This window comes from Ictidomys tridecemlineatus, chromosome 7 (genome assembly GCF_052094955.1).
Source record: "Ictidomys tridecemlineatus isolate mIctTri1 chromosome 7, mIctTri1.hap1, whole genome shotgun sequence".
In the NCBI taxonomy this organism is placed as follows: Eukaryota; Metazoa; Chordata; class Mammalia; order Rodentia; family Sciuridae; genus Ictidomys; species Ictidomys tridecemlineatus.
In genome coordinates, this window is record NC_135483.1 from 194700647 (window position 1) to 194723975 (window position 23329).

At 48.2% G+C, this 23329-nt stretch overlaps 1 protein-coding gene across 1 annotated transcript in view; it reads right to left on the reverse strand.

Annotated features, from left to right (window-relative positions):
• Asb18 (ankyrin repeat and SOCS box containing 18) overlaps positions 1–23329 on the reverse strand; it is a 62943-nt gene that overhangs the window by 33552 nt on the left and 6062 nt on the right. The window contains exons 2-3 of the mRNA XM_078018293.1: positions 10920–11042; positions 7307–7574 (exon numbers count right to left, since the gene is read on the reverse strand). Coding sequence (XP_077874419.1) covers positions 7307–7574; positions 10920–11042 — 391 coding nt within the window. The remainder of the gene's footprint in view (positions 1–7306; positions 7575–10919; positions 11043–23329) is intronic.

A 23329-nucleotide genomic window follows, 5' to 3' on the forward strand; every position in this document is an offset into this window, starting at 1 on the left:
CTTATAAAAAGGTTTGAGGGAGCAAGTCCATTTTTTCCATCTCTTCAACCCCTTCTGCCAGAAGGCCCCATCTTAGAAGCAGTGAGCAGTCTTCACCAGCTACTGAATCTGCTGGCACCTTGACCTTGGACTTTTCAGCCTCCAGAAATGTGAGCAATAAACTCCTATTATTTATAAGTTACTTAGTCTAAGGAATTTTGTTATAGCAGCAGGAATGGCCAGCAACAGTGTTACGGTTTAGATACTAGGTGCCCCCAAAAGCTCATGTGTGAGACAATGCAAGAGCAGTCAGAAGTGAAATCATAGGATTCTGAAAGCCTTAACCAATCAATTAAATCAGCGTGTTAATCCACTTGAACGGATTAAGTGGGTGGTGGTCACTGTAGGCAAGGAGGGCGTGGCTGGGTGTACATATTTTGTCTGTGGTGAGGGAAGGTCTCTCTCTGTTTTCTGGAGCATGTTCTAAGCTGCTCTCCTCCACCACACCCTTCTTCTTCCTGCCTCATCTTGTGTCCAGAGCAATGAGCTGGCTGTCTATGGACTGAGACTTCTGAAACTGTGATTCCCATATAAACTTTTCCTTCTCTAAAATTGTTCTTGTCAGGCCTTTTGGTCCCAGCATAAAATAAATAATTAAATAAAAAGCTGACTAAAATGACAGAAAGGAACTGAAGACAGTTTTCAACCAATGTCAGCCAGGAGCTGAGACCCTTAGTCCAACAGTACCTGAGAAGCTGACTTCTGCCAGTGACCACAGAGGCTTGGTAGCAAATTCCCAGTTGACAATTCAGATGAGACTGTAGGCCTTGCGTCACCAAGCATGCAGTCCTGTGAGACCCAGAGGCAGAAGACCTAGCAAAGCCATGGCCAAATGCCAGAAACTGTGAGGTAAGAAGTGTGTGTTGTTTTGATTCTCTGCATTTGCGCTAATTTATGACACAGCGATAGATTTCTGATGCAGATGCAAAAAGGCATACCATGCTGCAAATAATCTAAAGAAAGCTATATTAATACAGACTATGTCTTTTAATATCAAGGTGATTTTAGGCTGAAGAATACTACTAGAGATTAAGAATACCATTTCATAATGATAAAGATGTCCATTCTTGCTGGGCATGGTGGTGCACACCTGTAATCCCAGTGCTTGGGAGGCTGAGGCAGGAAAATCACAAGTTCAAAGCCAGCCTTAGCAATTTAGCCAGGCCCTAAGAAAGTTAGAGAGACCATGTCTCAAAATAAAACATAAAAAGGGCTGGGGATGTGGCTTAATGACTAAGCTTCCCTGGGTTAAATGCCTAGTATCAGAAGAAAAAAGTGTTCATTCTTCAAGAGGACATAGCAATGCTAACCACTTGTGTACCTGATAATAGTACTTCAAAATACTTGAAGCAAAAACTGATAGAACAATGAGGAAAAAGAGATCAATCAACAATTATAGTCGCAGAGTTTAACACTGTTTTTTAAAATAACTTGTAAAACAAGTATGAAGAATGTCATGAACAGTCAGTCAGGTTCTGTACTGCTGTGACCAAAATACATGACAAGAACAACTTAGAGGAGGAAAGGCTTACTTTGGCTCCTGGTTTCAGAGGTTTCAGTTCATAGATGGTCGAGTCTCTTGCTCTGGGCTCAAGTGAGGGAAGCTATGCCCTCGATGGCAGCCAGGAAGCAGTGCACCCAATAACTGCAGATGCACACACATTATTCTGTAGTGTACAGGGAACATTTACCATGATACAACCTGTTCTAGAATGTAAATAAGTCTCAGTCAATTTATAAGGAGTAAAGTCATACAAAGTAAGTTCTGTAAACACAATGATTAAATTAGAAATAGAAAGCTATCTGGAAAGATATATGAAAAATTCCCAAGTATTTGGAAACTAAAAGCACACTTTAACCCAGGATTCAAATTAAAGAGAAAATCAAAAGGAAATTTAGAAAGTCTTTTGAACTGACTAAAACTAAAAGCACAACATAGGGACATCTGTGAGCTTCAGAAAATAGTATGGAAGGATCATATGTACAACTAAAATCCTACATCCCCAAATAAGAAAATTCTCAAATCAATGACATTTGCATCTTCCTTAAGAAATTAGAAAAAGATGAGCAAATGAAGGCATATATATATATATATGAAAGTAAAAGAGATCTAGTGGAAATCAATGAAACAAAACTGAGAAAACTAATAGAGAAAATCAATGAAACCAAAGGCAAGACTGTGTGTGTGGGATGGGAATTCCAATTGCATGAGATAGAGAGGTGATATTGCTATAGATTCTGCAGCTATTAAAAGAATAACAAGGATCAACTTTATGCCAATAAATTCAAAACTTAGTTGAAAGAGATAAATCTCTTATAAGAGACAGACTGAAAGCTCTCTGAAAAAGAAAGGAAGAAACTGGGTCGTTCTCCACCTAGCAAAGGACTTGAATCCATAGTTAGAAACTTGTCACAAAGAAAATGCCTATACCCAGATGGCTTCACGAAGAACTGTACCAAACATTAAGGGACAACTGCAGGTCTTCCAGAAAACAGGAGGGAACACTTCTGAGGCCAGCATTACTCTGACGCCAAAACCAGACAGGCATTACAAGAAAACCATAGACCAATATCTTTCATGAAAATATATACACATGTGAAAAATTATAACAAATCAAATCCAACATCATGTACATATGTGTATTTACATATGTATGAAGCTAATACTTTGTGACCAAGTATGGTTTATTCCAGGAATGCAAGGTTGGTTTGACATTTGAAAATCAAATCAACGTAAATCATTATAATTAACAGATGAAAAATTATATCACATCATCTCTGTATACGTAAGAAAACTTAATAAAACTTGATATCCACTAATAATACAAACCTTCAGCAAAGAAAAAATAAAGAGGAGTGTTCTATCTTTGAAAAGGAGAATCTATAAAGCCTTTACATCTAATATCATACACAATGGAGGAGACATTCAACGCTTTCCTCTAAGGTCAGAACAAGGAGAACTGTCTGCCCTAGCCACCTCTACTCAACATGCCACTGGAGGAAAATAGGAAAGGACATCTGTATGGCAAAAGAAGTAAAAGTGTTTATTTGAAGATGATATATTTCCTACATAAAAATTTATTTTCTATGCAAAAATCCCACAGAATTTATAAAAAGTTACCAGAACAATGAGTGAGTTTAGTTAGTTTGCAGGATAAAAGGTTAAGACACAAATAGGTTATTTTGGTTTCATATAATAGCTACACATTGTCCAAAGCTGGAATAAAAATATTATGAACAATATTATGATTCCAATATAAGATGACTAGGGAACAATCTTACAAAGTATTTGCAAGTCTTGGGCACTGAAAACTAAAACACAGCTGAGAGAAGCTATAGGACCTGAATATATGGAGGGATGCATCGGACCCATGGGTTACCAGTCTCAATATTTTTATGATGTCAGTACTCCCCAGATTGATTTAATTCATAGCTATCCCAGTGAAAACCCAGTTAGCTATTTTGAAGAAAATGACCAACTGTATTTAATATTTAATATTCATATGAGCATGCAAATGAGCTAGATTAGCCAAACTACTGAAAAGGAAGCATGGTCCTGAGAATTACACTCTTGACTTCAAGGTTTATTAAGAAGCTTCAGTATTCAAGACAATGTGGGATTGGTGTCAAAATTCCCAGATGGATCGGTGAACTAGAGGAGAGATGGGGGGTGACTCTTCCATTGCCCTCTGACCCCCCTCTCGTCCCTGGAAGGCTGTTGTGAGACAGATTCCTATTGTCTCTTGGGTTCTGATGAGCTCGGGCCTTCCTGCCTCACCCCTTCAGAACAGAGCTGCGGACCGTCCCTAAACTGCAAAGCCCAGGTCTAGACTTGGATCTCAGCCCTGGGGCAGCCTTCCACCCACATTGCCACCATCCAGCCCCCTTTGCTTGGATGTCATCATTTCTGTGTGTGGGACAGAGTAAAGACCATGAGGAGCTGGCACCTCTAGCTAGTCTTTCACTGTTCACACAAAAAGCAATTCCTGGCATCTTGTGTATAATTGAGAAGACCGTTCAGAATGAAACCCACACGTATGGAGTCAATTGGTTTTTGACAAAAGTACAAAGGGAACAGAGTGAAGAAAGTAAAGGGTTTTTGACAAATCGTCAAACTCTGTACACCCCGTTAGATATGCAGTTTTGGACCAGCTGGACACCCATAGGCAAAAACAAGCCAAACACACGCTTCACCCCATACCTCACTCTATAAGATCCAGAAATTAACTCCCAATGGAGCACAGCCATTGTTCTGGAGCAGCCCAGTTCGGCTGTGTGAGGACCAGGCCCAAGATGTTGTCACATGTGGAGAGTGGTGACAGTGACTGGGAGACCAGTGTCTGAGATTGGGGTCCCTGATGACTTCATGACTTCATGGTATGCCACCAAGTATACTTGGTGACTGGGAAAGTTTCTGTGCAAAGGCATAGGATGCCTGGTTGCTATGGAGATGTCCTCCATGCTAGAGTCTTATCAGTCTCGCCCTTATTCTCAGGCAGGCAGCTCCTGGGAGTGGGAGAACTTCCTTGCTGAGATAGCCACAGCGTTTGACCAGCTTTGCTCTCCTGAATCTGCCTGAGAATCAGCAACATTAAACAATAGACTTTCTTGAGCTGCCAAGGCTCCTAACATTGCACATTGCAGCTGTAGCATGTAACTGAGGAAGTAGCTGCACACTACTGCTAACTCTGTAACTTTCATGAATACAAAGAAAAACCACCTGGATAGTCTTCAGTCTGATTTAGAGACATATAAAGATTGCTGGTGTAATTCTTTAGATCTGCTTCTCCATCAGAGAGCAGCACTCCACCCGACCCCAGTGTTTTATCTTCAAGGTCTGCGTGTGTTGACTCTTTATTTCTTCCAATCTCCCATCACTCTTTGGGGCAAGCTGCTAGTTTGGCCTCGCTGGTCACGGCAGTCGAGGCTGAAGGGAAAAGGCAGGTAGATCCAGGATTGCACAGAATGCAGTTTATTGGGGGACTCACTTAACACTTGGATTCCTGCAATAAGGGTCACCAAAGGAGCATATTTGTGGGTTAGGACAAAAGTGACTTTATCCTTGATCCTGTTTTATCTTAGGCTAATATTAAAGCGCCAGGCACATCCCTGGAGCCAGGGTCTGGTTATAAAGCTCCATATACAACTCTAGTGTTTTTGTCTATTTATAGTTGAATGGGAAACTGCAGGAAAAATAGGCTACCTTGGGCCATCATGGCAGAAGTGCCTCAATATGACTGCCATCATATCAAGCTGAATGCACACAGACTTAAATTTTAAAACGTAAAATTATGAAATTCATAGAAGAAAAAAGGAGAAACTCTTTGTGAGCTTTTTGGGTTATGCAAAAAGTTTTTAAATATAACCCCTAAAAGAAAAAAAAATTGATACATTGGATTCAAAATGAAGAATTTCTGTTCTTCAAAAGACACTGTTCAGAGAAGAAAATAAAAAACCAGAAACTAGGAGATGATATTTGTTCATTACATATGTAACAAGGGGACTTTTACCTAAAATATATGAAGAAATCTGAAAAATCAATTAAAAACCCAAACACCTCAATTTTAAAAATGGGCAAGAGATTTGAACACTTCACCCAGTAAGACACACGGATGGTAAGTAATTAAACTGAAAGAGACTGAATATCACTAGTCATCAGGGAACACCAACCCAAACCACAAAGAGCTACTTCTACACCCCTGTTAGAGTGTCTGCAGTTAGTGGCTGACCACACTAAGAACTGGGGAGGATGGGAGGCAGACCCCGGACATGGGTGGTGGGAGTGTAAAGGGCACTATGGAAATTAGTGTGGCAGTTCCTTAAAAAGAATCTTCTGAATCCTGTCACATGTTCCACCCATTCCAATCCTGTGTATTTATCCAAAAGAAATAAAAGTTCATGCCCATACAGAGGGTTAGTAGCCATTTTATTTGTAATAGCTGGAAACTGGAAATGATCAAATGTATTTCAGCTGTAAATGGATAAGCACAGTAGTCCAGCCACACCATGGAACAGTACTCCAAGATAAACCGGAAGGAGCTATAGATACACACCACGACACTGATGAGCCTCAGAATAATTATGTCGAAAGAAAGCAGACAAAAAAAAAGAGCATAATCCATTAATACGAAATTCTAGAAATTGATAAAAAAAATTGCTGAAAATTGCAGAAAGCAGCTCAGTGGGTGGATGGGAGAGTGAGTGTGGGGCCTAGGAGCTTTTGGTGAGGTGGATGGGTTCACCCCCTGCGGGACGGCGACGGTTCTCGAATGTGTACCTGTGCCCACATCTGCCAAAGCCAGAACCCTGTTTCTTTCGCTCACTCTCCAGAGTGTGGGGGTCTGAGTCCTGAGTCCCCACGCTGAACCCGGGGGACTCTTCTTTGGTGGCGCCCCTGCCTCCGTGCCCAGGAGCCCAGCAGTCCTGTTGCCCGCTGCCCTTGCCCTCCGGGTGCAGGAGCCCTGTGTAATGCGGGCAGTTGGTGGGGGAACAGCAGGGCGACACGACCACTCTGCCTGGATGATTTCATTTGATCCTCACACCAAGGAGGCAAGCCCACAGTCAGAACCCAAGCCCGGGACCGGAATACTGGAGTAAAAGCAAGGTCAACGCTAAGCGATGCCAGAGGGACACCGAGCCAAGTCCTGGGCAGTGACACTGGGCCCCGCCGCCTCTGCCGAGACGCTGCCGTCCCCGAGTGGAGGACGCTGTCGGGGACTGCGGTGTGGGCCGCGAACCCGGCGCCGCACAGCCTGGGCGGGGGCGAGGCCCGCACGGCTCCGCTTCCCGCGGGCCTCGGAAGCCCCCGCCCGAAGAGCTAACCATTTATGTCACACTGTGACAATTATTCTGCATAAAATTATCATTAAAAACCCTAATTTTTCAGCCTCCAACCCCGCCAGCGGCCTTTTAGCATTCTCCAGCGCGCGTCTGCGGGCGCGATCAGCGCGCTCATTACCGCGGCGTGGCGCCTCCCCGCGCTCGCAATCAAGCGCTAATTAACGCGCCCGGGGGCCGGCGGCGGGGCGGGGCCTGGGGGCGGGGCCAGTGCGCGCCTGGGGCCAAGTCTGGGGTCCAGGGTCAGGGGTCCTGGATCTGGGATGTGGGACCGGAGCTGGGCAAGGGGCCCCGGCGTATTCGGGTCCGGGGACTGGCGGCCGAGGGCGCGTCCCGGCCCAGGGTCGGAGTCCGGGAGGAGTCCCGAGGCCGGGTCCTAGGTGTGGCTGGAGTCCGGGGCCGCGGCTGTCCCCAGCCCAGGAGCTCTTACCCGAGCGAGGCGGTCGTGCGGCACAGGTGCAGGGGCGCCAAGCCCTCGGCGCTGGGAAGGTCCGGGTCGGCGCCATGCTGTAGCAGCAGCCGGGCGCAGGCCGTGTGGTCCCCGAGGCAGGCCTCATGCAGGGGCCCGCGGCCTCCAGGGCTGGCGTCGGGGTGAGCGCCGCGGGAGAGCAGGTGTCGCACGCAGGCGGTGTGGCCATGGGCTGCTGCGATGCACAGGGGCGTGGTGAGCTCCCGCTTGTACTCCAGGGTCCAGAGGCCTGGAAGGAGGGGGGTAAGGTGTGAAATGATGGGGTTGGGTGGGGAGCCTATGGGGCCGCGCTACACTAAGGCAAGAGAAGCAGGAGACAATTGCTTGGCGGTAGGTACCAGGTGCACATGCAGGGGACACACCCGACAGTATAGAGGGGCAGAGAGCTGTGAGACACACTGAGCAAGACAGAGGTGGAGACAGGGAAGAGAGAGAGAAGGAAAGGTTGGGAAGGGTACAGCTGAAACTGAAAGGTTGTGGGGTAGCTGGGAAGGAAGAGGCTTTCCAAATATGGGGGTGACTGAGAAAGCTGGTAAGATTCAAGTAGTCAGAAGCCCACCCCGCCGACGCAGAGGGAGAATCTAAGGGCAGAATTCACATTTTCCAGGCTCCGAATTAGGGATGACCTGAGAGAGGAGAGTGGGCAGTGGAATTTTCCACAATTCAGCCCTATCTGGGTCAACTGCCAAACTTACCTCTTTATGATTAAGAGAAGACAAACAGACAAAACAAACTGACCCACCTCACCCAGATTGTCCAAGAAAAGCACTGGGAGAAAGTTTAGCCCCCTTGGAAGTGGCTGAGTTTTCGAAGGCCTCTTTGATGTGGCCTTCCACATTCAGCACAATTCTGGTTTGTTTCTCTGCGCTTTTGAGGGGTGTGTGTATATATAGGGTTGTTCTTTCTTGAGGGATGAATGGAGAAGGTGCTATACATTTCACTTCTCTGAAAACTTTGGTGCTTTCAAAAAGCCCGTGGAAGGTTGTTAGCAGCCAGGAGCACTCGTGGAAATGGGGGGAGGTGTCCCTGGTGAATACACATCAAGGATTTCTCATGGCAGGAAGGCCTTCTGATAATGATGGGAGAATCAATACCATGGCCGTAATGAGCTGCAGAGGAGGCCCTTTTTGCAGGCCACCGCCTTCCCAAGACCCATGCTGAGCAGTTTTGAAAGACCACTCATTAATTACCTCCCATGTGTGGTGCACAGTTTCAGCCTGCCCCTTGGCCCAAGGGCCCAGCCTGGAGCTGTTGCCCCCTCAGGCGGGGGAGGCAGGGGCCTGTTGTCCCTGGTGTGAAGTGATGGTGGCCACAGGCCCAGGGCTAGGGTCCTGCATGGGATTTGGCTGCCTTTCCCACTGATTTCTGAGTCAGACTTGAAGAGGGCAGGATGGAGGTAGTCCTAATGACAGCAGTACTCTATATTCCTGCACGGGCCCACTCTTGGTTCTTTGATTGTATTTATTTTCCAGAGACATGAAGTCTGTTTACTGACTTTTGCAGGACATGCTAAGTTCCCAACTCTTCCCCATCAGCTCTGTTCACCCATCCTTGATTCCTGAGTTTCTCCTTAGACTGATGGAAATGCCATAGGTGGGTTTCTGACTCAGCCAGAGGTAGGGACAGCACCTTCCCCAGGTCCTGAAAGAGAATGAGGAGCTTCTAGTAGGCCAAGAGAGCCTGGATTCTAGGGCAGCCCTCTCAGAAGAAAGTCTGAGTTAGCTTCGCATAATTCCCTGACCCTGTTAGTCTCCCACCAGGACGAACATGGATTGAAGATTCTCACTGTGCACTCCCCATGCCAATGGCTCCTGGGACTGTGGGCTACAGGAATTGGCCACTGTGAACCTACAGCCTGTACCCAGAGCACACCCTTCCTCAGAGCTGCCATGGGGGGCTGGAGCTGGCCATCAGGAAGTCTTTGTGCAGGAGAGTGCAGAGCAGGTGCACTGTTCAGCCAGGGCTATTTCTGCTTCAGGGAAGTTGGAGAGCTGGGCCCAAGAGCTTGGGGTCCAGGCTGCCCCATCTTCCCTCCCTTCCCAGTGTGCACAGAGCCTCAGGCCAGTGCTAAGTCTCTGGGCTGCATTTCCCATCCCTTCTTTGTTGGCAGGCTGTGCCTTCGGTTGGGCAGGTGTGCCACAGAAAGCAGCAGAGCTTAGGGGCAGGAAGGTTACTGAGGAAAACAGAACCCAGACTTTGAATTCAGACATGTAAGAGATGGGTTAAAATTAGCATCTATTTGAAATTTGAGGCTTGAGCATATGAGTAAGTGCAGGGCCAGGAAGCATGTGACTAAAAAGATACAGGTGGCATCCATGTGTGGTGGTGCTCACCTGATATCCCCACTTATCTGAGAGGCTGAGGCAGGAGGATCAAATTCTAATCTGGGGAATTCAGTGAAACCCTGCCTCAAAATAAAACATAAATAGGGCTGTGGAATAGCTTAGTGGTAGAGAGCTTGTCTGGCATGCTCAAGGCCCTGGGTTCAATCCCCAGCCTGCAAAATAACACAAACATGGCTCAAGTATTGAAGCAGGTGGCATTCTTGGTTCAGGGCAGGGGCAGGTGAAGGAGAGGGGGCCTGGAGAGGCTCAGCTGGGAGGCAGTGAGCCTAATGCAATGACACCTGCCTTCCCTGCAGCCCTGTCTCCTCCTGTGGGTTAGGTCTGCTCAGTCCTTCCATGGTGCTCTGCTTTATCCCCTTCTCCCCTTGTGAGGTATAAACCAAATCATGCTGGGTCTCTGGACATGGACCTTCCACATTCCTTGTCTGCCAGACACTCACAGGTCAGGGGCATGGACACTGGCCCCTGGCCCAACTGGCAGCAGATTCTCAAATTCCCATGTCTGGCAGAGTTGCAGTGGATTCTAGCACATGGGCCTGGGTAGGGGGGTCCCAGTGCAACCGCCAGCCAAGAAGCCTGGATGCAGCCAGGTGGTCAGCAAGCATCTGCACATCCAGGTGGGGTAGGGAGGCTTCTCTTCCCTTGGGGGCTTGCTTGCCTGCCTGGGCCCAGGTGACCACATCCAGGCATCAAGAGTGTACTCAGACAAATGTGACACGAGGACCTGGGGTTTCATTCTCCAGCCTCTCTCGCTTCCAGGAGGAAGGTCTGCTATGCGCCTGTTGACCTTTATGTGTGGGGTGGCTGGGGCACAGCTCTCCCTGAGGCTGTGGCAATCATGGATTCATAGAAGGGCCTTCCACAGAGCTGCATGCCAGGGGCCTGACTCTCCTCCTCTGGCTCTTGCCTCCCTGGCTGCCAAGTGTAAGGGCTGGCACATTGGCATCTAAGCCAGCTCCCTTTTCTAGGCAAGAGGCAGATGGAACATTATCAGATGGGCATTTCACACTGGTGGTTTTGCTTTTCTAATTGCATCTCTCATATCCCATCACCAAAACCCCACATCTTAAAACCCACAAAGACCAAATTTTGTTTACAGATGTCCTTTGCTTAGAGACTCTCCTTAAACACAGTGTCCACTTGCCCGACAAACACACGTGCCCCGTATGTTCCGAGAGTGTTAGTAGCTCCTTAGAAACACACAACTGAGCTTTAAAGGCAGAGGGTACCTGACAGCCCAAACGTAGCTGGGGATTTCACCTGCCACTCCATCTCATCCTTGCTGATCTCAAACACTATGTTGGCATCCTGGAAGAACTGGTCCATGAGAGGCTGAATATGGTCCAGGTCTCCTGCCACCAGTGCGGCATGGTACTCCAGCTCCGGGGACCCTGCTCTAACCCGAGGCTCTTTTTCCATCTTCTGAAAGATCTGAAGCTTTCTTGTGACGGGCTCTGGCCGTCTCTCCATTTCAAAGCAGTGGATTTCAGAACAAGTCTTGAGGAGGGGAAAGATGGTCTTGTAGAGTGTGAGCTATTTCTATTGTCATTACTCAATTGTCCTCCAGTTGGGGCCCGATGGTGGTATATTTATAACTCCTGTGGACTCTGATGTGATAATGGTTACTTGATATGACCAGGGTCATGTGATCCCTGAGATGCCACAGTGCCCGGCCACCCCTGTGACTCTATAGATGCTAGCTTCAGAGAAAGACACATCTGTCTATCTCAGAACTGCTCTCTGCGCGTCTGGGGAAGATGCCCAGCACACACGTTTAGCTGTGATGGACTCTTCTCTTTCATCTGCTGTTTGGGTGGATGACTCCCCAGATGCCTCTCTGCTGCTCAGAATGTATTCTCTCATAGTTTCCACTGTCAGGAGGATGGAGCTGAAAGGCCCTCCCTTGTCGGTGTTCTCCGTGCTCAGTTTTTGAATGGCTTGGGAACTAAGAATGGTTTCCAATTTATAAATGCTTCGGCAAAAAAAAAAAAAAAATCAAAAGAGGACTATTTCCTGACATGTACAATGACAGGAATTCAAATTTCAGTGTCCATGAATACAGTTTGCTGGATCCCCTCTGTCTCATTCATGTCCATGTTGTCTGCTGCTGCTTTCAAACTCAGCCTGGCAGGCTTGCATAGGTTGACAGTGACAGATGGCCCACAAAACAGAACGGTTTTATTCTCCAGCTCTTTGCAGGAAAAAGTTGACTCTGGTCTTGAAGTGGAGAGAGCCAGCCAACCCCTCCCAGCAAAGGCTCATTCGTAATTCTTACTAATACACCATTAAAAAGTCGGCGAGGCCTCTCCTGCCCACTCTGCAGGGCCTCCTTCTGCTTCTTGTCTCACTCTCTGTCTCTGTGGCTGTGGCCACCAGTGAGTGGACATTTGGTCTGAGGGCTACATCAGCCCCTAAGAAGCAGGCCCAGCTGGAGCTGCAAATGACTGGGCTCTACATGAGTGTCCCTCGGTGGGACACCAGGACTTCCTCAGGCATCCTCTGAGGTGGCGGCGGCCTATAGTTACTTCCAGTGTCTGAGAATATATCCCTAAATGTGCATCCTTGCTCAAGATGAGAAGTACCACAATTAAAAAACATAAAACGAATAATTAGGTTTTTAAAAAAATTAATAACTAACCATATGCTGAGCATCCCTAATCTGAAAATCTAAAAATTCTCCAAAATCTGAACCTTTTTGATATGTAATTTTGGATTTTGGAGTGTTTTGGATTCGGGGTGCTCAACTAGTAAAATCTACACAAGTGTTCCAAAATCTGAAAAACTCTAAAATCTCAAACACTTCTGGTCTCAAGCATTTTGTATAGGAATAGTTGTTATTTAGTACAGTTTAGTTCAGGGCTTTAAATATAAGCTCTTTTCCCACCTTATACTGTAAATCAAACTATTACGCACATACACACTCACATACTTTATGGCTCTTGCTCATTCTTCCTAGGAAGTTGGTCTGTCCACATGCATCATGATAAAGGCAGGAAGAGGGTCAGGAGGGCTGTGCCTGGCTGGCCGAGGGAGGAACAGTGAGGTCTGCCAGGAGAGCTGAGCCCAGGGAGGGTGATATATCCGCCATCCATGCCCTGCCAGCAGGAGACACGGGACCCACGCATCTCGTGCCCATGTGGTGTTGCAATCCAGCAAACAGCTCAGAAGCGACAGGAAGGCAGACGTGAAGTCAAGCAGGAGAGTTCATCCAGGCAGCACGTCCTCGGTCGCAGTCAAAATTCACCAACAGCCTCTTACCCCATGTCCCGACTCTGTATTGCACATGGAGGCTGCCCGTGACTCCCCTACTCTCTGAGCTCCACCAGAGCTGTGGGCCCCAGAGGGAACAGGCTCTTTATTTCTGACAGTAACCTGGTCTCTGGGCTGCCCCTTCCTGAACACCTCCAACCAAGGGAGTCCGGCAGAGGAGGGCGTGCCTTCACCCTTGGCGTGTACTGAGTCCAGGCACCACTGTGGGCACAGACCGACCCGAGGCCCAGAGGTTGCCCACAAAAGGTCGAACCCGCTCCTGCGCCACAGAGGATGTGCTGGGGCGATGGGCCCTGTCTGTCTGTCTGGGTGGTCCTCAGAGGCTCATGTCCGTGAGGGACAGCTACGCCTGGGTCGGGCCGCCTGGACATGAGCCGTACATAGTTGCTCTATGTTTTAGTGGCAGTGTTAGGCTCCTCGGATATTTCATTTCTCTAAGCATAGCCGACGGGCCATTTTTTTCTACAACTGATTATTTGTAATTAGATTTCTGAAAGACTTATTCAAGCACAACTGTATTATTATCATTATCAGCACCAGGATTGAACCCAGGGGCACTTAACCACTGAGGCACATCCCATGGCCTTTTCTGTATTTTACTTAGCGACAGGGTGTCACTGAGTTGCTTAGAGCCTAGTTAAGTGCTGAGGTTGGCTTTGAACTCATGATCCTCCTGTCTCCGCCTCCCTAGGGGCTGGGGTTCAGGGGTGTGCACCATACCTGGCTCAAGCACAACTTTAACAGGACCCTGCTTGAGTTTGCATTTCACTTTAAACTGGAGGATTTCTTTTTTTTGTACTTGATATAATTTGTCGTGGGGTATTTTAAAAAGGGATGGGGCTCTGAGGGGAGTCCAGGGGAGTCCAGGGGAGAGGCCACTCTACGTCCTTCTAGGCTAAATTTAGCTTCCATGTGTTTTTGTCAACAGCTCCCTAAATATCCAAGCTTGATTTCAGGAGTGGGGAGTAGTAGTCGAGAGCAGACTTGGTGCTTTGTGAGAGCTTTAAAAATAGCCCACGATGACAGCACTGCCCCATAAGTGGGGCATGGGGGTGACTCCAAAGGCCTGGCACAGAGTTTTGTTTTTTTTTTTTTAAGACAAGAATAGATACACTGTTGACAATTATATTAAATAAACAAACCTGAAAGCCAACCTTTCCATTCATGTATTTGTTCAATAAACATTTACGTAATCTTTATGTTTTAGGGTAGGAGTTTTGGGGATTCAGAGGTATAAATGGCAGTACCCCTACCAGCAAGGATCACTCAGGAGAGAGCAGTGGCCAGGGGACCCCAATAGACAAGAGTTGGTTACTGTTCTTTCTCACCCGCTGGGTGACATCCTTTAGGGATTCAAGTGTCACTGTTTCCTGGCCCAGTGTTCCTGGCTGGGCTCCTCCTTGCCCCCTGCACCCCAGTTTTGCCATCCATACCTTGTTGGTCAAGCTATTTTTGTGTCATTTTTATCACCTTCATCCCACAGCTGGTCAAACCCAGGGCCTAGCCTCAAGATGCAACTCAAGTCTTCTCTGCTCTGCTACCTCCAGTCCACAGGAAAACTCAGCTTCTTTCAAGAGTAAATATGCATCCGAAGTTGCCGGAAATTTTGAGGGAATTTTGGTGGAACATCAGGACCTGAAGGCTGGAGTTTTAGTTGTCAAATTGGAAAAGAATAGGGATTCCTCAGATTCTCGAGCTTCACCTTAGCCCTGGGCAAGTCCCCTCGTGGCATTATGGAAACGATGGTTTGGGAATATTTAGAAAAGGACTGGGGTCACTTGGAGCTCGGGGAGTCCCTAAGAACATGGCCGGGTGGACCAGAAGAATTGTCTCTTGTGACTTGGTGATTCACTTCCAAGGAGGGGCTGTAGCAGCCATTGTGCATATCTCAATGTTTAATGGAAAGTGTTATGAAAACTTTTGGGAGAAATTGAAAAACGATGTGTCTTTGTGCTGAGCATTCTGTCCCACAATTATGTAGGAAGACGCTGAGTCCTAAAACTGACAGTGTGTTTACTGTGGGGAGCTGGGCCTGCAGAGCCCCAGCCTGCCCTGTTCCCGCACAGCACTCCCTTTACAGGGCCATGTGAGTCTACATTTTAACTACAGCAAAACACATGGAGACAAGGAACTGATTGGCTAGTTCTAAGAAACATTTTCCCCAGTGGCAAAACAGGATATGTTCTCATTAAATGCCAGGACAAGACACCTAAAGTACACAGCAGGTCGTGCCGCCGGGGCCTTGTGTTTCTCCTTAAACAGGGTCATGGTGCCCCACAGGAACGGGCCTGGTGTGGGAGCTGTTGCTGTCCTGCCGCCTGCGGCCTTCCAGCCTCCTTGGCTTGGGCTGAGGAACTCTGCATTTAGATTCTTCAGGGTGCGCTTTCCATGACCTCAGGAGAGGGGATCCCAACATCTTTCTTTGGGAAAATTTGGTTTAAAAACTCAAACTGGAGAAATATTATACACAATGCCTCTAGAAGAGTGTCTCAAACCTCGGCCATGAGGTGGACTCGCCATGAGCTGTAACGATGGCTGGTGCCCTGCTCTGGGGCAGAGCGGCTCTGGGGTGGTGTCGGGCTCAGCATGGCTCAGGACTGCCGGAAACTCTCCAGGTGCTGCTAATCGGGCAGCAGGGCCGGGAACCACTGCTCCGAAAGGAAGCCACAGAGCCTGGCTTCAGCCGGACCTGGAGCACATGCAGAGTTGGGTATCAGAAAGGTGGCATGGAGCAGGACACAGTCAGGGTTCCTAAAGATGGTAACAGGCCAGAGCAAAGGGCTGAGTCCATCCACGCCCCCATCTGACATCCAAACCTCTGACACACAGGATCCTTGTGAATTTTGTGGCATAAGCTGCCGCTCCTTGCTGTGGCTTCTCCTGTTGCTCTTTCTAGATTTTTCTCTTTCTTCTTTGTAAGCTCAGAGTGTTTGGGACTGTGGGTGAGCTGATGTTGGCACCCATGTTTAGATGGCATAAATGCAGCAAGTCACGGAAGCTGCTTCACAACATGCAAAGCGTGAATGTGCAGCCAGAGAAACTGTCAGCCAGGTGTCTGCTTGGGCTCCCTCAGTCACCAAGGCCCTGGCTTGAAGACGGGAGAGTCTCCCTAGAGCCCCTGGCTTGGCCTCCACCTCTGTGTGCCTGGGGACTGTCTTCCTCCTGCTCTGCCCCATGCTGGTGCACATGGGAGCTCCGTGGAGTTTTCTAGGAGAGCCTGTTTGTGCGCTAGCCCTAACAACACGGAGGAGCGTGGTGAGTGGGCTGAGTGGGTTGATCACAGTCTGCACAGCCTCCTCCCACCTTTCTCCAACCTGCTCGGCTTCCTCTCTCCCTGGTGCCACCATTAAAATCCTGTCCCTTTCCTTTGCAGTGTGGTTCCATGCTTTCGCAGTCCCTGCAGCGTTCAGGCTTCTGCCCCGGGGAGCTGGTCAGAGACGTTGCTCCTGAATGAACGCAGTGCCCCCCTTGGAAGAGCGAGGCTCTGACGAGTGCGAGCTTCTCCAAATCAGTAAGTGCGCTTGGCGGTCTTAGTTCTTCAGACGGACTCTCCAGCGGTCCCTCTTTGATAGAGGACGCTCGTTGTATGGGCGGCCATGGCAGGGTACCACACACGGGTAGTTCTGTGGCCTGTTATTACAGAGGGTGGAAAGAATTTAGAGAAAGGAAGACAAAACTCCAAGCAGGAGAGGATGCTGAGCTTGTGTGTGGATAACTGAGTCAATAGACTAAGTTTCTTCAATACCCAGCCATGTAGTACCTTGATTTCGAATGTAATTTTGCAAAGAGCATTCTTAGGACTTGAATAATAAGCATTATGTGTTGTCTACAGGAGGCACGAAAACTAGTTTTTCATCACTGTGTTTTGTAGTATAGACAGGGATTTTTTCTTTCTGGATCAAATGAGATGAAAAAGGTGAAATCTACTTGAAATTCTAATGGGACACAGGAATGACAGTGTTTGAGAGGTAATTATTATTTTCGTGGCAACATTGGGACCATGGTCTCCTGTCTCTGAGGTGACAGATGTTCTCTTTCCCCCGGCGGTTCTGAGGATCAGCTCTGCTGTGCTCTGTGGAGCAGTCTGGCTGGGCCTGGACGTGGGGCTGGTGGCCAGCTTCTTCTCCACACAGCAACTTCCATGCCTCTGGCCAAGAGGAAGGGTTTTGGAGGCAGCAGGATGCCCCTGTCATTTTTTCGTGTTCTTGGGGAAGGGCCAAGGTTCTGACTCTCTCCTGGGTCGCTGGAAAATATCTGACCTCCTCCTAGATACAAGGGTCCATGTAACTGGTTAGAGGAGGGCACGAGGCCAGAGCCGAGGACACATGAGATTCCATGCACACTCTTACACACACCCGTGGATATGCTGGTGGGGTCAATCTGCCCTCCCTGGGTGACAGTTTATACACATGGCGGTGGGCTGACTCCACTGGACCTGGGATGAAGTTACTCCCAACAACATGGTGGCTGCAGACCTGACAGTGGCTCACTTTCCCTCCCTTTCCCTGGTCTTAATCTCCCTACGGAATTTCTAAACACTACTCTTCATTCACCTCTCCTCCCCGGAGGGGTTCATTTAAAAATTTTTTTGGTTTGAATTTTTTAAAAATAAGAAGCTGGCAGGTGGGTAGGGCTCTGTTTTCATGACTTCTAAGACATATTCACCAGAGTTACTCACATAGACATTAACATCAAACATGTTAAATATCTTAACCTCCTGTCTGAATAACAACGTTAGCACATCACACCTCATTTAACAAAACATTACAACATTTTACTTCTTCAGATCAACTGTATCTATTAATAATGACTTAAATTGTCTGTACTGATTTCACATTATTAAGAAATCTCATTCTCATCATGTGGAAGAACACAATGGCGGGGGGGGGGGCACAAACCACCTTCATAACTTATTTTCCCAATGTTGCTACCGAGCGCAGTGCAGAGAATGCAGAACAACAAAGTCACTTCTCATTATTAATGTGATCTTATCCAAAGGTCAAGTGCTACTTGCACTGACAGCCCAGGAGGACTTTTTTTGGGGAAGCTTAGAAACAAAGGTGCCCTTGAACACTGAGCATCAACTGTGGATGAGCGGAAAACCCAGCCGCCAGATCCTCGGCCTGCAGAGCCCGGAGCAAATAGCCCTGGAAGGACATTTATAGGCTCTGGGGACATTGCTGGAAAGCATATCATCAACACTTTCCCTGATAAAGGTGACGAAGTTTCTTTACAACTGTCATGGGGATTTAATTACATGATGAAATTGCAGCTTCTGCCTCTTGAGACAAATTGCATGTTCAGACTGATTGTTTTTTATGAATCTCACACAGGGAGCAAAATACTTCTCTCTTGAAGTTGGTTTGTCTGATTGTTATGCTGATCATCCTCAGTGTCCCTTTTAGAAGTATTCTGAGCCTGCTGCTGAGTAGGGAGGTCTCTCTGGGGCCTCTTTGGGTCCCATTGCCACTGTGTTTGTCTGATGGACTGAGAGTTTGTTGGAATTATTTTTTTTTATTGGCAAAAAATTAGAACTTTAAACTCCAACAGAAAAACAGTGAAAATTATTAAAATATGAATGAATATTTAACATACAAAATATTACATTTTTCTAATTTAAAATATAAGTCGAATTTTTTCTTTTGCCTACTAAATTATGAAAGTTTTTTTTTTAATTTGAGTTTGGGGAGAGTTTGTTGATGCTGGTACTTCCATGATTTGCAGGTGAGAGGGTGGATTCCTATTCAGTTGAACTTACATGTCCTGAGCACTTTTCAGATTCTAGAAGCACAAAGGGAGAGAGTGGAGGTCCTCGACAGGGAGCAGTGTCAGATTTGGCAGGAGAGACGTGGCAACCATTCGTGGGCAAGTGGAGTTCAGTGGTCACTGCACCCGGGTGACGTGCTAGGTGAGGCGTCCGAGTGGCAGGGAGGGTGGCTGGGACAGCATCCTCCAGGCGGCACCCAGCAGAGCCAGGAGACAGGACGAGGACGGTGTGTTCTTCTGGGCTGTCCGTTTCCTCCTCTTTACCTGCTGTCTGGAGCTGAAGGCCCTGGGCAGAGTGAGAGGTGGGCATCTCTAACAAGGGGGCCATCTGGAAGCCAGGTGGCACGGTCAGGCAGAGGGGACCTGGGTGGGAAGGAAACCAGCCAGGCCGTGGGTCTGAGGTTCAGAGCTGAGGCGAGGCGAGGCCTGGACATGGGTGGACACAGACCCCAGTGTTGGGGAGATTGTCACTGCAGCTGTCAGTGCCTTAAGGTTTGAAGGAGGGGCCGAGAGCTGCTCACCCGGGCACCCTGCCCGACGTGGCCAGACCCACAGGCAGGTCCAGGTGCCTAGAGAGACCTTGCCATTTGGATCCAAGGTGGGAAAACTATGTCAAGCCAGTTAGCTCCAGAGCTGTGACTGCAGCTAGCCAAGGCACCATCAGGCGGTGTCATGAGAGTCCCTTCTCCTGCTGCCAACAGGCTTCCTAGGTGTTGATCCTAGAAAACGTCCTGGGGTCAAACTCCACCCAGCACCCAACTGTGAGGCCCCAAGGCCCCGAGGCCCCTGAGCCACCGGGAAGGATGGGGGTCCCCAGGTACCAGGACAGGAGGCAGCCGGCAGAGGAGACTGCACGCAAAGGCAGAGGAGGGCCAGAAACAATGGCCCCTCACCACAGATGAGACCTTCACTCCACACCAGAGGTGAAGGCCAGGGAGGGTTTTGTTTTTGTTTTTTTAAATCCTGATCTGTTACAACGGATTCTTTTCAAAATCCAATGAAAATTAATCTCTTAAAGAAAAAAGGAAAAAACACAATTACACGTCCTCACACGGGAATGTTGGGCTGCTATGAACACTCTCAATGCTCACTGTCCCCCTCAGTGCCCGGCACCCCCAGCACGACACCTGCTTCCCACCAGGCTCCGAGCAGCCCTGCCACCCGCCCGTCTTGGGAGCGCACAGGTCAGGTAGGTCCTCCAATTCCTGCCGCAACATGGAGCCTGTCTGTGGTTGGACAGGGCTCACCAACCTTTTTCTGTGAAGTCCAGAGAATAACTATCTCAGGTCTTATCTCAGGGCTGTGTGGTCTCTGTGGTGACGGATCAGCTCTGTGGCAGCATGAGAGCAGCCAGAGATGCTGTATGAAGGCAGGATGTGGCTGCACTCCAATAAAACTTTATTCATAAAGCCAGGCAGCTGGTCCCGGCGGGGCTGGCGGGGCAGGAGGGAGCCCTTGCCGTGGGTGGTGTAGGCCCCGGCCTCCAACAGCAGGCGGGCATGCCAGCCTTCTCTGGGCACGCTTCTCCCTCCCCCACTCCAGTGAAACCTGGTCCTTATTTTCCAGGTAAAAGAGACTCAGTGTAATTGAGGTCTGCTGAACTTGAACTTGTAAATTTATGTCTTCTACCTCTAAAATTTTTGGCACAGCTTGGTGGTTATTTCTTTGATCTTTTTTTTCTGTCCATTCTCTTTCTCTTTCTTCCTCTCCAGTTGAACACTGATCCGCAGTCCTGGGTCAATTTTATTTTCAGGTGTTTTAGTTTCTGTTCTTCAGACTGGGAACTTTGTATTGATATGTTTTCACATTCGCAGGTTCTTTTTCTTTCTTCTACCATCCTTGGTGTGCTGTTAACCCATTGTTGACAAGAATGAGACCCACCCCAGCGTCAAGGGGCACTTTCCAGGTGGGCACTTTGTGGAGGGATTCTCATAGCAAGCGCGGAAGGGGGCTTGGAGAGGGCGTGAGCAGACAGTCGCACGAGTCTCCCGGCTTCACTTTCTCGGCTCTAGCCTTCCTACCTATGTGAAAGAGTCACATGGTTTTCTTTTTCATTTTTCCAAGTCATGTGATCTCATTCCTCTGCTGAATGGCTCCTCACTGCCTTTGCAAACAAGTGTAGCCACTACGTCTAGAGTCTGTGTCCTCATGGGTACAGTCCCACAACACAGACCCACACCCCAGGTCCAGCTGGGCCCTGTTCTTCTCTCCCTGCTGTATCTCCCTTGGAAACTCCACTTCCTCTCTTTGGCTTATTTCTGTCCATCACACCCTCTCAGAGCATGCTCATAATTGCAAGGCCAATCTGGGAGACTGCTCTTCCTAATAGCTGTGCTACTTGGCCCATACATATCTATTTTAGAGCTATGATGTGCCCAGATATGGTGAATAAGACCAACCTAGTCCCTGTTCAACCTCTGGGTGCTGAAGTTGGTATTAGGAGGTGACAGGAAGTGGAGCAGGTAGGTGGGACCAGGGAGTGTGCTTCCACTTGCACCACGTCCCCTAGGAGTGTTGCAGACGGAAGCAGAGCCCTCCATTGCAGGCAGCTGCCGCCTTCATCTTGGGAGGCACAACATCCTCTTCCCTATTATCCTCGTTTCTTTTTGTTCTTTCGAACCTCTCCAGTGTGCTCGGGAGTGATGCTAATAGAAGGTTGTCATCAGCATACATTATTTCTTTATTAGCCTGTTTCTCAATTTTGATTCTGAAAATATCCTGATTTAGTCTAATTGCAATTTCACCGTGTTCCAGAGGCAGTGACGGTTCGTACTGGGGGTAGCGGAGACGCGACCCTGTAGGGTTTTCCTTCCTTCCCATATGCCTTTGAAGCTGGACCATTAGCTCTAAGGCGTGCATCTAATCTCATCACAGTGTGATCCAACCTGCTTCTGGGAAAAATAAGCGCCCAGGGTGGGGGAGCTATCTTGTAGAAAGCAAAGAAACATTCTAATTTTAGGTGGGGAGAGATATTTTTCTGTATCTAAAGCAGGGGCTGCAGCAGCAGCCATTTTATTCCTAAATAATTTAACTATATTCAAAGATAATCTGATGTTATTGTAGGAAAGTGTATTTCTAATAAATTCCACTTGATCTGGGTGAATCAATTCAGGCAGCGCATAATTGAGTCTGTTAGCAAGGACTTTAGCAAGAATTTTGCAATCAGCGTTAATTAAGAAGATGGGACAATAATTTGTGCATAATTCCGGATCTTTTCCTGGCTTGTGAATCAAAGTAATAAGAGCAATGCTCAGGCTGGTGGTGGGATAGTGTCATTAGGTGCTGATTTATAAGTGCTTAGAAAGGTTTAATTTCATTTTGCTTCGAGCAGGGTCTCCCTGCCCCCACATTCTCTGGCCGGGTGAGCAGCTGAGTTGGTGGATGCTTCTCTTTCTTTCCCTGTCACGGGTGACCTCCTGCTTCTGGTTTCTGCTTTTATTCTTCAGAGGAGCACCCCACTCAACCATCCATGTTTTTTTTTTTTTTTCCTGAACACTTTTGCTGAATCCAGGGACTTCAGGCTATTGATATTGTGGGTGCATGTGTGTTTATGCTCATGTGTGTGAGTGTGTGTGTGTGTGCATGTGTGTATATGCATGTGTGTGCTACTCTCAATTCAAAAGGGGACATGTCTTCATGCATTTTCCTGCACAGTGCCACTGGTTGGGCAGGCAGCAAGAGGCCTTGACTCCAAAACAGGAAACACCTGGGTTTTACTCTGCTCCTTACTGTCCATTCACCAGTACGTGCATACAAGAAAGCCTCAGGGTCCCATCTGCAAAATGCAGGATGTAAGCATGCAACTGCAGGCAACATGGAGCACCAGGAGTGCACTGGATTTGTGCTGGCCCTTGGCTGTGGGGCTTCAGATATGCAGCTCAGCTTCTCTGAGCCTCATTCTCCTCTGCTGGAAAATAATCACTGTGAGTTGTTGGGTCTCCCCTCTGCCTGTAGGTTAGGCGGGTTCGAGGTCTAATGAAATATGGTTGCTTGGTCTGTATGTACAGCTTTCCACCAGCCTCTCATCTGATAGCTTCACTGCCCAGCTGACCTGAAAGTGGCCTCAGAGCCCTTCTGGTGAAGGCAGGGGAAGGCCTACACAGGCCCTGAGAGGCTGAGCCACTCCTGGGAAGGGACCTGGGGTGGGAAGGAGTGCCTCTAACCTCCCTGACACAAGTCAGACTTAGAACCCAAGTTAGTCCAATTTGTATGGACCCTTGGGGTTGATCCGGAATAAAGTCATCTTTTTTCTTTCTTTTATCTTTCATTCATTAATTAATTGATTAATTAATTCATTATAATTAGGTATCTATGACAGCAGAAGGCATTTTGACTCATTGTATACAATTGTAGCACGACTTTTCATTCGGCCAGGTGGGCTGATGCATTCAAGGTCACCCGGGTAGTGGCAGAGCGCCGGTGGGAACCAGCTCACCTCACTGGTGGCCTTTCGCTCCTCTCACTGTGCCAAGGTCCAAGCACATGCGCACCTCATTGCGCTTTAAGAGGAGGCTGGAGCTGCGCTGGCTTAGCTGAGGTCCAGCTGTTTGTCCTGGTGCCAGAGGAAGGACGGCCCACTGGGGTGGGGGATGCGGCCCCAGGG